Source organism: Mustela putorius, unplaced genomic scaffold (genome assembly GCF_011764305.1).
Source record: "Mustela putorius furo isolate JIRA1106 unplaced genomic scaffold, ASM1176430v1.1 tig00000580_pilon_pilon_pilon, whole genome shotgun sequence".
NCBI classification, from domain to species: Eukaryota; Metazoa; Chordata; class Mammalia; order Carnivora; family Mustelidae; genus Mustela; species Mustela putorius.
Window position 1 is genome coordinate 758,351 of NW_025421423.1, and position 14,094 is coordinate 772,444.

Genomic DNA, 14,094 nt, shown 5'->3' on the forward strand with positions numbered 1-14,094 from the left:
AAAATGTGGTCCATATAAACAATGGAATATTACTCAGCCACCAGAAAGGATGAATACCCAACTTTTGTGTCAACATTGATGGGGCTGGAGGAGATTATGCTGAGTGAAATAAGCGAAGCCAAGAAAATCAATTATGGTTTCACTTACTTGTGGAACGTAAGGAATAACAATAACATGGAGGACATTAGGAGAAGGAAAGGAAAAGTGAAGGAGAGGAAATCAGAGAGGGAGACTCACTGAGAAACAGGGTTTTAGAGGGACTCTCTGAAAAACAGGATTTTAGAGGGGAGGGGACCAAGGGGATGGGTGACCCTGTTGGTGGTTATTAAGGAGGGCAAGTATTGCATGGAGCATTGGGTGTTACATGTAAACAATTAATCTTGGAACACTACATCAAAGCTATGTATGGTGACTAACGTAACTCAAAAAATACATATATTTTAAAATTTATAGTTAAATATATAAGTATACATGCATATATTTAAATACACAAATAGGTACATTTATATTTCTTGGTGTGTTTTAGATTATTACATAATCAGTTGCTGGAATGTGGAACCACAATAGATTTTTTGGTAGATTGATTTAGTGTTGAGGAACACTCTTTTCAATATTTGTAATATATCTCAAAGGTATTCAGATTTTGTAAATAGAAGGCAATGATAACACCAGGGAATAATGACAACTTTTGTTTTCCTTTAAAATTGGTAGGCTTGTCTCTTTTCTTGCCCAACAGCCCTGTCTGGAATCTCCAGTTCAATGCTGAAGGTTTTGTTTTGTTTTTGTTTTTGTTTTTGTTTTTGTTTTGTTTTGATCATGACAGGGTCTTGTTTGAAATGCTCTGATTTGGGCACCTGGGTTGCAGAGTGGGTTAAGCCTCTGCCTTTGGCTCAGGTCATGATCTCAAGGTCCTGAGATAGAGGCCCATATCAGGCTCCCTGCTCAGTCGGGGAGACTGCTTCCGCCTCTCTGCCTACTTGTGATCTCTCTTTCTCTGTCAAATAAATAAATAAAATCTTAAAAAAATAAAAAGCATAACAAATAGCATGGAGGACATGGGGAGTTAGAGAGAAGGGAGTTGGGGGAAATTGGAAGGGGAGGTGAACCATGAGAGACTATGGACTCTGAAAAACAATCTGAGGGGTTTGAAGTGGTGGGGGGGTGGGATGTTGGGGTACCAGGTGATGGGTATTATAGAGGGCACAGATTGCATGGAGCACTGGGTATGGTGAAAAAATAATGAATACTATTATGCTGAAAATAAATAAATAATTTAAAAAATTAAAAACAAATGTTCCGATTTCACCTATTTGGGTAATTACCTTTATCATCTGTTGTCTGTGACCATCTGGGATGTTTGATTTGGTCATGTCAGTAAACACGTTCATTGGAGGCTGTAATCTCTTGAAGATTTTGGGGGTCATCCTAACGTGAGATAAATGGTTATGAGTCATAATGAGATGGGAAGTAATCAGCATATAAGCAGAGTTGTGAAAGCCTCCATTTGTCAGTGGTCTGTTCTAGACTCTTTGGTTACCTCCAAAAGCATGGACTGAGTTGAAGGCTGGTTTTCTTTGCTTCTGAGACCTTTAGATCAGGGAGCATTCAGGTTTGCCTCAGGGATTGGGCCATCCCTCCCAACTAAGAAGATGGACCTGCTATAGGGATGGGAAAGTGGGTAGGGAATGTCTCTTCCCAACCTGCTGGCAAGAAGGAGAAGGGCTTTGAATGAGGGCACTTGGAGCATAACTAATGTCCTGAGGCTTACGTTCAGTGCTTTTTCTTCTTCAAAATGAAAATATCTTATGACTTCTCCTGTTAATATATGATCACTGTATCACTATATTATATTCTTACAGGCCTCTCATACTTCTTATATATTTTCCTTAGGTATTGTAAAATTTTTCTAACTGTGGTGAATTATATACAACCCCTCTTGTGTGCTGTCTTAATATTGCTTGTAGTTTTGGCATTTAGTAAATTTTCTTTAGCTAAACATTTGTGGATAGTATCCTTTTTTCCTTCTTTTCAATATTTATGTTCCTTGTTTTCCTCATCTTATCTATTTATCTAGACTGCAAAATGATGTAGACATTGAAAGCTGGTGACCTCATCCATGTCGTAGACATACTGCTTACTGATGTTCTGATACTTCCTTTCACGTTAGGGATAGTTTCTTCTATTGAAGTGTGCTACTTTTAAGAAGTCAGAAATCTATGTTAAGTTTTATCAAGTGACTTCTCAACATCTGTTGATCAGATCACTTTTTCTTCTTGAATCTATTAATAAAATGGTTGCAATAGATCTCCTAATGTATCCTAATGTTAGAAAACTTGAAGCCCCTTAAAAAACTGGGTCCTATGTGTGATGTGTTTAATATTCAATGGTTTAAAACTACTGAGGTTCAGTAAGTGACTTTTTTTCATGTGATCAAGTTTCTCTGCTCATTCATCATCATCTTATTCTTTTAAATGTCTTTGTGCTAATACTTGTCTACTTTTACTTTCTCTTAAAATTTTCACAAATATATATATATATATATATATATATATATATATAAAAGTATATATATGATTCCATTTATCAGAGAGAACAAGTCGGGGAGGACAGAAGGAAAGGGAAAAGACTCCACACTGAGTAGCTGAGCAGAGTCTGACATGGCTCCATCCAAGGAACCTGGGGTCATGACCTGAGCTGAAGGCAGCTACTAACTGACTGAGGCACCCAAAAGCCCTAACAAGCATATGAATACTTTTGTTATTTCAGTGTCAATGCAGTGAATTATATTCACACGATTCCCCTTCCTTCCATATCCTTCACAAGATCAGACCTTCAATGTGTTGTAACTATACTTCTTTTTCTAAATTTCTCACTTTAATTAAGTCATCTAAAATTGTAACTGGAGTTATACCATTGCTTTGTTGTCACTGTTTACCCTGATGCATTTCCTAATAATTCCTTCATATATTTGTCTTTGCACATTTGGCATTAAGCATTTATTAGACTTTATCAGTCTTCAGACATTTGACCATTCCCCACTGTGTCTTATATACCATATCTGTCCCAGTCCTTCCATTATGTATTTTTAGCTGTTTTTTGGGAAAACTTTATAAATAAAATTTCTTTTTTTAAAAAATTTTTTATTTTTTATAAACATATATTTTTATCCCCAGGGGTACAGGTCTGTGAATCACCAGGTTTACACACTTCACAGCACTCACCAAAGCACATACCCTCCCCAATGTCCATAATCCCACCCCCTTCTCCCAAAACCCCTTTGAGAAAGGAATTATAGGGGTGTGTGCTCTCTGTGTTTGCATGTGCCAACATTTCAACTCTCATATTGGTACAATGGTCAGGGTAGGAGAATTCTGGACTTGCAGCCCGCTATGTACTAGAGCTATTTGAAAGTCAAAAATAAAACTCAAAGTGTTATCTTTCCTGGACATCAAGTAGTTCAGTATGCACCTGAGAGATAGACAACTCCAAGGCTTGGCCAATAGTGTATACTTTTGTCCAAGTGCTTCTAGAATGGGACAGAAATATCCCATTAAATGTTTCCTGTTCACTTAAAGCCTTCTGTGTAATCAGATTTGCCTATGCACCTTTGATGAAAGTGGCCCTTTATCTTATCCTCCTCAGGAGACCCTCCTGAGAGAAGCTAGGCAACAAAGATCTATCAGGAGCCCCCACTATCACTGGATGACATGTTTGCATAGGACCAGGTTCTTCACAGAGGATTTCACATCTTTGTTCCTGAGGCTGTATATGATGGGCTGGAGCATAGGGGTCACCATCCCACAGAAGAGGGAGGTAAGCTTGTCTGAAATTCTTGCTTGTCTGCTCCTAGGGTGTCCTTGGACTCGGGCTTCCCATACATGAAGAGGATGGTCCCATAGAAGATGACCATGACTATGAAGTGAGCAGAACAGGTGAAGAAGACCTTTTTCCTCCCCTCAGTTGATGGGATCCTCAGGATGGTAGCAATGATAAACACATAGGAGACAAAAATAAATAGAACTGGAATGCTCAGAAAGATCACACTGGCCACTGCCATATTGATTGCTTTGATGGAGATGTCAGGCCAACCTCAGAATAGACAGGATCTCACAGATAAAGTGGTTGATGACATTGTCCCCACAGAAGGGTAGTCACATCACTAAGGATATTTGCATCATGGCAATCATGCTTCCAGCTGCCCAGGAGCCATGGACACAAGGCAGCCTTGCTCATGACCACAGGGTATCTAAGGGGGATACAGATGGCCACATAGCGATCAAATGCCATCATGCCCAGAAGCGCATACTCTGCCTCCTATGGCAAAGGAGAGAAGCATCTGCTTATCACAGGCTGAAAAGGAGATGGTTTTCCTGAGTCTTAGGAGGATGTCAAGAATCTGGGGGACTGAGAAGGTTGTGTAGCAGATGTCTAGGATTGAGGGTTTCTCCAGGAAGAAGCACATGAACATGTGCTAGTAGGGTGGTAGGCAGTCACCATGATGATGACCCCATTGCCCAGCAGGATCACTACATACATCGAGAGAATGAGCACAAAGAACATTTGGCATAGGAGGAAATACTGGGTCTGTTGGCCAGAGGGGACTCAGGGACCAGAACTATCTGGAGGAGATTTGGAGCATCTTCTGGTGAGGCACTAAGCTTTAGGAGTGAAGGTAGACACTATTGGAAGGTAGAGTTAAGCATAATTCGAGGAAGAATTTGCTAGGACTAAGTGAAAAATCTAGAATCTGATGTATTGAATTGTCTGTCACTGGAGATGTCCAAGCAAATGTGCACTACCTAGGGTCAGGGGCATTGGAGAGGAACAGCATGCTCCTGTGCATAGGGTTGAACAAGAAAACCTCCTGAGTCCTCTTCTAACAATGATGTTGCAAGGCTTCACTAAGTGTCAGAAGTTTGCTTAAATGGCCACTAGATGCCAATTGTGTATTTGCAATAGCAAGATTGTTTCCCTACCGGTAAAAAGTAGAAGTTGGGAATAGGACTAACATAAGGATGTGAAATTTTATTAACCGAATAGGCATCCTTAGGCAATTCATCCTTTCTTGTTTTAAGATTTTATTAATTTATTTGAGAGAGAGAGAGAGAACAGCAAGGGGAGCAGCAGGCAGAGGTACAGGGAGAAGCAGGCTCACCTGAGCAGGGAGCCCAACACATGCTCTATCCCAGGACTCTGAGATCCCAACCTGAGCTGAAGGCAGCTGCTTAACCGATGGAACCACCCAGGCACTCCCTTAGGCAATGCATTCTTAATAAACATATGAAAATGTAAATATCACCTGAAGCAAAACCAACTTCCAAGATCTAGTATCAAAATTGGACTCACTTTCTAAATTCTCTTTAGAAAAAAGTCTGCCATATTCAAAGAACTTCATAGAACTTGCCATAAAAACTTGCTTCTATTCATCTGCAACACTTCTGAATCTCTCATTTACCTTGTGTGTCTATTACTCTATATAGGGACGGTGTCTTACTCTGTTCCACATGGCACACAGCACTGGGCAGCATTCATGATACGACCAATACTGGTATCTACTAGTTCCACTGTGCTTACCATTTACAAAGAACTTGTTTATAGTAAGTAATTCATGTGAAATCAAGTGGTTAGATGTTAAAATATGATGAAATAGACTGAAAATGGTTAGGCAACCAACCGAAGCTCATAGATAAGAAAAAGCTTCCCTGTTTTTATCCTGCTGAGCTATGGAGGCTCAGGAAATGTTACCGAGTTTACATCTCTTGGACGTTCAATGTATACTGTAGCATATTAAAGACTTCGTGAAGTCCTGAAACAAAGAAACATGTCAAATATTAGCCTCCAAAGTCTTCAAATATATTTAGCCTCTGTCTATCTATCAGTCAATATCTCTATCATCTTTCTTTTTTCTAGAATGTGGGTTACCCTCCAACCAAATACTGGCTTTTCTAGTGGGGATATCTCGAAGTGTTGAGCATCAAATTCAAACTCTATACTCTTTCTTGCCATTAACTTCCTAGCAGTGTTCATAATGTGAAGTGCATTGAGAAAAAATAGCCTCAATTATCCCATAACTAAGAAGAAATGGAGTGTACCAGAATAGCTTGTTCCCACCCAAAAACTCTTATCTGGAGAACTTGCCTTTGTCTCTTGCCGCTTCCAGTCGGACGAGAGAAGAATTAGGCACAAACAAGTCAGCTGCAAAAGACTGGGAGCAGGGGACAACAGTCGAAAAGGACTGCTGGCACGAGCAACTCCACAGTCTTACTTTTATTAGATAGAAAACAATAACCAACAGAAGGATTGATGAAGGTCACACGTTCGTCACGTCTTGCAGGCCAGCAAGGAGGAGGGTGAGGTTTATAGTTGACCAAGCACATTCAAAGGACTCATCTAACTAACAACGAGCACTTCTGGGAAGAGAAAGGAGTGATCACGAAAAAGGGAAGCAGGCGGTGTTCGAAAAAGGGAAGCAGGCAGTGTTCGTTCCACCCTGAGCTGACCGGGCGCTCCCGGCGCTCAGCTTCCCTGAAGCAGGCGGCGTTCCGCCTTGAGCGAGCCGGGCATCCCCAGCTGCCCAGCTTCACGGTCGTACATCGTCCTTCTCCCCCAAAGACCTGTTGTCAGGATCAGTGTTTCTTAAGGCCATGTCTAAATGTGCTTGGCAACTAGTAAAATCCTCCAGGGGTTACAGTTTAACTAACAAATTGTTCCGAGGGGCAGCAGCAGTCTCTTCTTATACTTCAGCCAAACTGACTCTATTTCAAAAATGGTCCAAAATGAAAATTCCCACTTCCTCCTCATTCCTGTGACTCTGCTGGGGAATCCAAAAGGGATGGCAACAGTGCTGGGAGCACATTCTCTCCTCTGTGCACTGACTGACTGTGTAGCTCAGACATAGTGCAGGCCTTTAACCAAACTCACTCTGATAGTTCCTCTCTCCTTGGTTTTATCATGTGTTCAGAATGTCCTTGTGTATTCAATTAAAGATCCATTGTGTGACATCTGTTAAAACTCTCAGCTCTATGGCTAAAACTCAGAAGATACACTCCAAAAAGTTAAACATTCTTTGAAAATAAACAGAAGGGCAAGAGAGGATTCTGGATTGCATGACTTGTCTTTTTGAAGGCAGCTATAATGATCAGAGGTCCTTTTCTCATAGAGTGGGAACACAGAGGAGCCCTCCATCACTGGGTGAAACATTTCTGAGGCACCAGGTTCCTCACAGCAGCCTTCACGTCCTTGTTCCTGAGGCTGTAGATGATGGGGTTGAGCATGGGGGTCACCACCCCATAGAAAAGGGGGATGAGCTTGTCTGAAAGGTCTTCTTTGTTATTCCCTAGGGTATCCTTAGACTTGGGCTTTGTATACATGAAAAATAAGGTCCCATAGAAGATGACCACTACAGTGAAGTGGGCAGAGCAGGTGGAGAAGGCCTTTCTCCTCCCCTCGGCTGAGGGGATCCTCAGGATGGTAGCAATGATGAACACATAGGAGACAAAAATGAAGAGAACTGGGACCACCAGGAAGATCACATTGGCAACCCCCATGCTGATCACATTGATGGAGATGTCAGTACAGGCCAACTTTAGGACAGCTAGTAGCTCACAGGCAAGGTGGTTGATGACGTTGTTCCCACAGAAAGGCAGTTGAATTGTCAAAGATGTGTGTACCACAGAAGCCGTACAACCAATACCCCAGGAGCTGACAGCCATGGGGACATAGGCGGCCTTGCTCATGACCACGGGGTACCTGAGGGGGTTACAGATGGCCACATAGCGATCAAATGCCATCATGCCCAGAAGCACACACTCTGTGGCACCCATGGCAAAGGAGAGAAACATCTGCACGGCACAGGCTGAGAAGGAGATGGTTTTCCTGGGAGTCAGGAAGCTGTCGAGAATGAGGGGGACTGAGGAGGTTGTGTAGCAGATGTCCAGGAAGGAGAGGTTCGCCAGGAAGAAGTACATGGGTGTGTGCAGGCGGGAGTCAAGGATGGTTACCAAGATGAGAACCCCGTTTCCCAGCAGGATGACCAGGTACATCAGCAGGATGAGCACAAAGAATATTTTCTCCAGCTTTGGGTAGGCTGAGAGCCCCAGGATTATGAACCCTGCCACAGGGGAGGACCAGTTGGCTTTTTCCATGTGCTATGCCTTCTGTCATCAGCCAAGGACAAATACAGCACAGGAGGCTTTCTTGAGAAAAGTCTCAGGCATCTTGTACACCATCACTCTGTGCTACAGAACAGGACAACATATGTGCATAAGAGATAAATGACTGAAAGAGACAGTAGGTAGGAGTGGGGTTAGATCTTAGATGGGGGACGGTCAGGGCTGGAATAGGGCTTACAAATAATGCACTGAGGCCCAGAGAGGGGAAGTGACCTGTCCAAGTCTTCTGAGCAAGGTGGTGATAGAGACGGGACCTGAGCCCAGCAGAGCTAATCCCCAGTCAAGGAGGGCTTTTCCTCTTCTTTTGATGAGCAAGGGAAAATGCTGTAAATTCTTTGTATTTGATGTAAATGAATAGAAATTTCATTTAATCTGGGCTTTCCTTGATTCATAGAGGGGAGAATCCCCAAGCTGATCCTATTCTTACAACTCCCAAATTTCAAGCCTTTGTTAAACATTGATTACCTTTGAAAGAACCTTTTTTTTTTTTTTAAAGATTTTTTTTTTATTTATTTATTCGACAGAGAGAGATCACAAGTAGGCAGAGAGGCAGGCAGAGAGAGAGGAAGGGAAGCAGACTCCCTGCCGAGCAGAGAGCCCGATGCGGGACTCGATCCCAGGACCCTGAGATCATGACCCGAGCCGAAGGCAGCGGCTTAACCCACTGAGCCACCCAGGCGCCCCGAAAGAACCTTTTTTAAAGTGCTAATCCCCACCAAGGCAGAATAAAGCCTAGGTAAAATTTCAACCGCATGAGGGATCCTTCCTTAGTCTGCCCACCCTCAGCAACAGACTTGCCTATTGTCAGAATTGGGATCTGCCTGTTCTAATACATATTAAAGGCAATATGTGGGGGAGGTTCCCTCACGGGGAAGAATTCATGAAGGCCACCGAAGGAGTAATTGGAGTGAGTGAACCCACACTATGGGATGACAGCCAAGCAGTTTATTGACCAGTTAACTCAGTTCTTGATTAAAAAAAAGCTTCGGTTCCTGCCCTGCCACCACCTCTAACTATGGTTTGCAGCAGAAGATAATATTTCTGACCTGTGGTCAAAAGGTCAAGAGTAGCCCTATATTGCATCTCACTGTCTAGGTCACTTACCTTACTGTGGCTCATCATGTGGCCATTTTATCATCTTGCATTGTCACAGGATGAAAGGGAGTCCAGTATAATAAGATACTATGAGGGAGAGACCACATTCACATAACTTTATTATGAGATGTTGTTATAATTATTGTATGTTATTACCGGTTATTGTTAACCTCTCACTGTGTCAGATTTGTAAATTAAATGGTATCACAGGTGTGTGTGTATAGGAAGTACTATCTGTGGTTTGAGGCATCCACTGGGGGTCCTGGGAGGCATCCCCATGAATAAGGGGTAGAAAGAAAGTGAGGAGAACAGAACTAGCCACAGACTGGGCATCACAGACAGGGATGGGTCCCAGCTTGCCTGTCTGCTCACCCTGTGACCCCATGAAAGGCTCAGTCTACTGGGAAATCTCAGCAGGATGGGGTAGAAATCTGGCTGCCTTCTTGCCAGGACTCTGGGCTCCTCTCAGGGAGGATGGAATAGCAGTGTCAGGGCAGGGCTGGGTCAGTGGTGAGCGTAGAGCAGGAGGGACTGCCTGGGCTTAGCCTCAGCTGCTCCTCCCTGCTCCAGCATCAGCTGCTCACAGCTGGCTGCAGCTGGAAGGTGTTTGGAGCAGAGGCAGGGGGAGGAGGAAAGTCCATCTTTGGAAAATGCTCTGCAAAAGTCATGGCCACCAAGCTTGTCCCAACCACAGCCCAGCGCTCCCCACCTGCATCCTGCTTGTAGCCATTTCTCAGTCTCCTGATCCCAGAGCCAATTCTCAGTTTCTCACTGTGCCCTGGCCCAGACCCTGGATCCCAGAGAAGGACCACAGACACTCCCCTGCTGGGCTTCTTTCACCTCTGAGATCCTGTGTCTTCTTTTTCCCCATACAGCCTTTTGGAAACTCTAGCCTCTGGTGGGGTTTCTCTCACATCCTTCCTCCTAGATGTGCAGGCTAACTGGGTGTCTCAGCTACAGATTCTTCATGGGGAGGACCTGTCATCCTGGTCTGAAGCCCAGAAATCCCATGGGTACATCTTCCCCAGCAGTGAAAGGAGTCCTCAAGAAGCAACTGTGAACTCCTACAGGGACCTTGTTGGTCTCAAAAGCAATTTAAAGTTTGGAATGTCAAATGTGCACAGGTTACAGGCCCTATACATACATACCTGGGGCCTCCAGGGACCTTCTCCCTGTCCCAATTAGAGATAATGACTGGGACATGGTCACCTGGAGATGGAGAAGGCTGTATAGCAGATGCTAGTTTCCTCCTGAGCTTTCCCTGGGCTCCCAGAGAAGCCAGTGCTCCATTCAGGGCCAGAGTATGTTGTCCCCCTGCTGAGTCCTTGACATCCAGAATGGGGAGGCAGGACACATGTCTCACAACAGCAGCAGCAGAACTGGCTACACTGAGTGAGGTGCTCCCATGTGCCAGGCACTGTGACAGACACTTCACAAACCTTCATTTCAACATTTCCTCCACTTCCTCACCAGCACACTTTATTTCTTGCCATATTGATTCTCAGCATTCTGAGTTGTGTGAGGTGGTATCTCACTGTCGGTTTAATTTAATTTGAGCATTGTTTCATGTTTTCTTTAGCCCTCTGTAGGTCATCTTTGGAGACATATCTATTCAGATCCTCTGCCCATTTTTTATCAGATTATTTTCTTGGTGTTGAGTTGTATTTTTTATGTATATATTTTGGGTAGTATCTAAATATATTGTTTGCAAGTATCTTCTCCCATTGAGCAGATTGCCTTTTTGCTTAGCTGATGATTTCCTTAACTGTGCAAAAGCTTTTTAGTTCGATGAAGTCCAAGAGGACTTTTCTGAGGAAGATTATCCTGAAAAATATTGTTGCAAGAGATTGTTGTGCAAGAATGTGTGCAAGAGATTGTTGTTGCCTAGGTTTTCTTTTAGGAGTTTTATGGTCAGGTCTTGTCATTAATCAATTTTTATTTCACATTTGTATGATATAATAAAATAGTACTGTTTCATTCTTTTGCATGTAGTTCTCCAGTTTTCTCAACAGCATTTATTGAAAAGACTGTCTTTTCCGTATTTTGTGTTCTTGTGTCCTTTGTTGTAGATTAATTGATGAGATCAGCACCAGTTCACTTCTGGGTGTGTTATGCTATTCCTCCAATCAATGTGTCTATTTTTGTATCAGCATCAAACTCTTTTGATGACTCTAGCTTTGTATTGATTTTGTCCTCCTTCTTGATCTCATCATCATGATTGTCACCCCATTAGTAGGTTTTACTTGTACCTGAAAGAAAATGTAAAAGGTATAGAAGGATATAGAATCAGAATTACTCCTCTATCTTGTCACCTGGTTAAGTACCCTTGAGGCAACCAATGCTAGCAATGTCCTAATGGTTTTTTCTCCCAGAGATATTCAGTTAGAAAAGCAAGATAAGGGGCGCCTGGGTGGCTCAGTGGATTAAGCTGCTGCCTTTGGCTCAGGCCATGATCTCAGGGTCCTGGGATCGAGCCCCGCATCGGGCTCTCTGCTCAGCAGGGAGCCTGCTTCCCCCTCTGTCTCTGCCTGCCTCTCTACCTACTTGTGATCTCTCTCTCTGTCAAGTAAAATAAATAAAATCTTTAAAAAAAAAAAAAAGAAAAGCAAGATAATAAGACAAATTTTGCACAACAATGCACCACTTTAATACCTTGATTTTTTTTAAATAAATTTTAGCATTAGTTTGTCTGTATTTCTTTTAATTTTTATTTAAGATTTTATTTATTTATTTGATATATAGAGAGAGAGAATAAGAGAGAGAGAGAGCATGAGAAGGAGGAGGGTCAGAGGGAGAAGCACATTCCCTGTCGAGCAGGGAGCCCAATGCAGGACTCGATCCTGGTACTCCGGGATCATGACCTGAACCAAAGGCAGTCGCCCAACCAAATGAGCCACCCAGGTGCCCAATACCTTGATTTTCTCACAGAACAATATACCCGGTGTATCTGAAAAAAATGTGTAATACTGCCTCATTCTTTGAAATCACGGAATTTATTCCATTGTAAGAATGTGCCATCATTTAATTAACCAGTCAAATATTAATGGACATTTAGATCTTCTAGTCTTTTCCAACCTTATTCTGCTATAATCAATGGCACAACATATTCATAATTTTGCATGTGGTAAAAATATACCTGTTTATTTGTGTGTAGGCACACATTTGTAATTTTGAGAAGTATTGCCAAATTTACACATTGCTATCATCAGCGTATAAGCATAGGTGTTTTCCACACTCTGATAACATACTATTTTAGTCTCTCAGGAGCTCTTTTTGCTATTTTTCAGTCTGAAAGATGAGAGATGACATCACATTGTAGTGTTTAATGCTTTAGGAATTTAAAATAATTTAAAATGTGAAAATAGCACACATATGTAAATGCATATGAAAGCTCATTAAACACATATTGTTAATTTAAAGATTAATAAAGTAATAATCTTCTAATTTAAAAGCTAAAACACTGCTAATACCTTGAAAGCTCCCTGGCTACTTCCTCAACCATCCTTTCCTTCTCTTTCCAGAGATAACCACATTCCTGATTTAATTTGTTTTCCTGAATTTTATTAATTTGTACACATTCTTAAATGCTAAAGTTTAGGCTTTCATTTTTCTAAACTCAATATACATGGTGCCTGGGGAGCTCACTCGGTTGTCTCTATGTCTTAGGGCTCCTTGGGTGATCCCGGGGTCCTGGGATCCAGAGACTTGTCAGGCTCCTTGCTTGATGGGAGTCTGCTTCTCCCTTTCTGTCTCCCCTCCCTTCTCCCTCTCTCTCTCTCTCTCAGATAAAAAAATTTAAACTCAATATAAATTGAACCCTTATAGGTATTCTTTTTAATTTGTTTCTTCAGACAATATTATGTTTGTGAGGTTTACTCATGTTTATGAGTATAGCTAAATTCATTAATTTGTATTGCTAAATTCCATTTTATGAATATAACACAGCTTATTTATACATTCTATTTTGATGGATCATTGGGCTGTCTCCTAGTTGAATGCTGCTATAAATATCTTACACATTTCTCCTTGGTACACGTATTTCCAATTGTCCTGTTTGCGTTTATGACCCATCCTCTCTCCAGTGACGTGTAATACATCACATGTGTTATATATCAAATCTCCAAACATGCCTGTGTCCATTTCTGGGATCTCTATTCTTTTCCATTCATTTATTTGTCTGTTCATGTATCAATGCTAAGTTGCTCCAATCACTATAGCTTTATAGTATACTTTGATATCTTGTAGGGTAAATCCTTTTATCCTAATCCAGTACATCTTCAAATATGTCATGGCAGTTTTTAGTCCTTTGTTCTCTAAAATTATTAAGTTGGTTCAACTTCTTAAATTGTATAATTATTATTTTGGAGATTTAAAAATTGATATTACATTGAAGCTATAGGTCAGTTAGTAGAGAACTAATATCTCCATAACAAATTTTCTGACCCATGAATGGGAATTTTTCTCTATTTTACTATTATTCAAAACATGTTATAATTAAAAATTTTACACATGAAGGTCATGGAGATCTTTTGCCAGATTTACCGCTGTATGATGATATTTATATTTTAATACAGATGTATTAAAATTTTATATTTAAATATATGAATATGTATGATTATATTTAAATATATAATATGTATGCTTATGTTTCTTGGATTTTAAAAATATTTCATAACCTGTTGCTGGAATATGAAAATGCAATAGATTTTTTGTACATTGATTTAGTGTTGAGGAACGCTTTTAAATATTTATGCCTCTAAGTTATTTTAGATTTTGCTTATAGGCAATAATAACACCAGTAAACAATGACAGCTTTCATCTTCCTTCA

At 41.3% G+C, this 14,094-nt stretch overlaps 1 protein-coding gene and 1 pseudogene across 1 annotated transcript; both read right to left on the reverse strand.

The window, feature by feature from the left end:
• Positions 1-3,695: 3,695 nt before the first annotated feature.
• On the reverse strand, positions 3,696-6,027 carry LOC101692989 (annotated as a pseudogene).
• A 1,157-nt stretch (positions 6,028-7,184) lies between these two features.
• Positions 7,185-8,170, reverse strand: LOC101688824 (olfactory receptor 2S2-like). The gene has a single exon (XM_004747576.3). It carries the CDS (start codon positions 8,142-8,144, stop codon positions 7,185-7,187), a length of 960 nt encoding a protein of 319 aa, XP_004747633.1. The 5' UTR covers positions 8,145-8,170.
• Between the last annotated feature and the right edge of the window lie 5,924 nt (positions 8,171-14,094).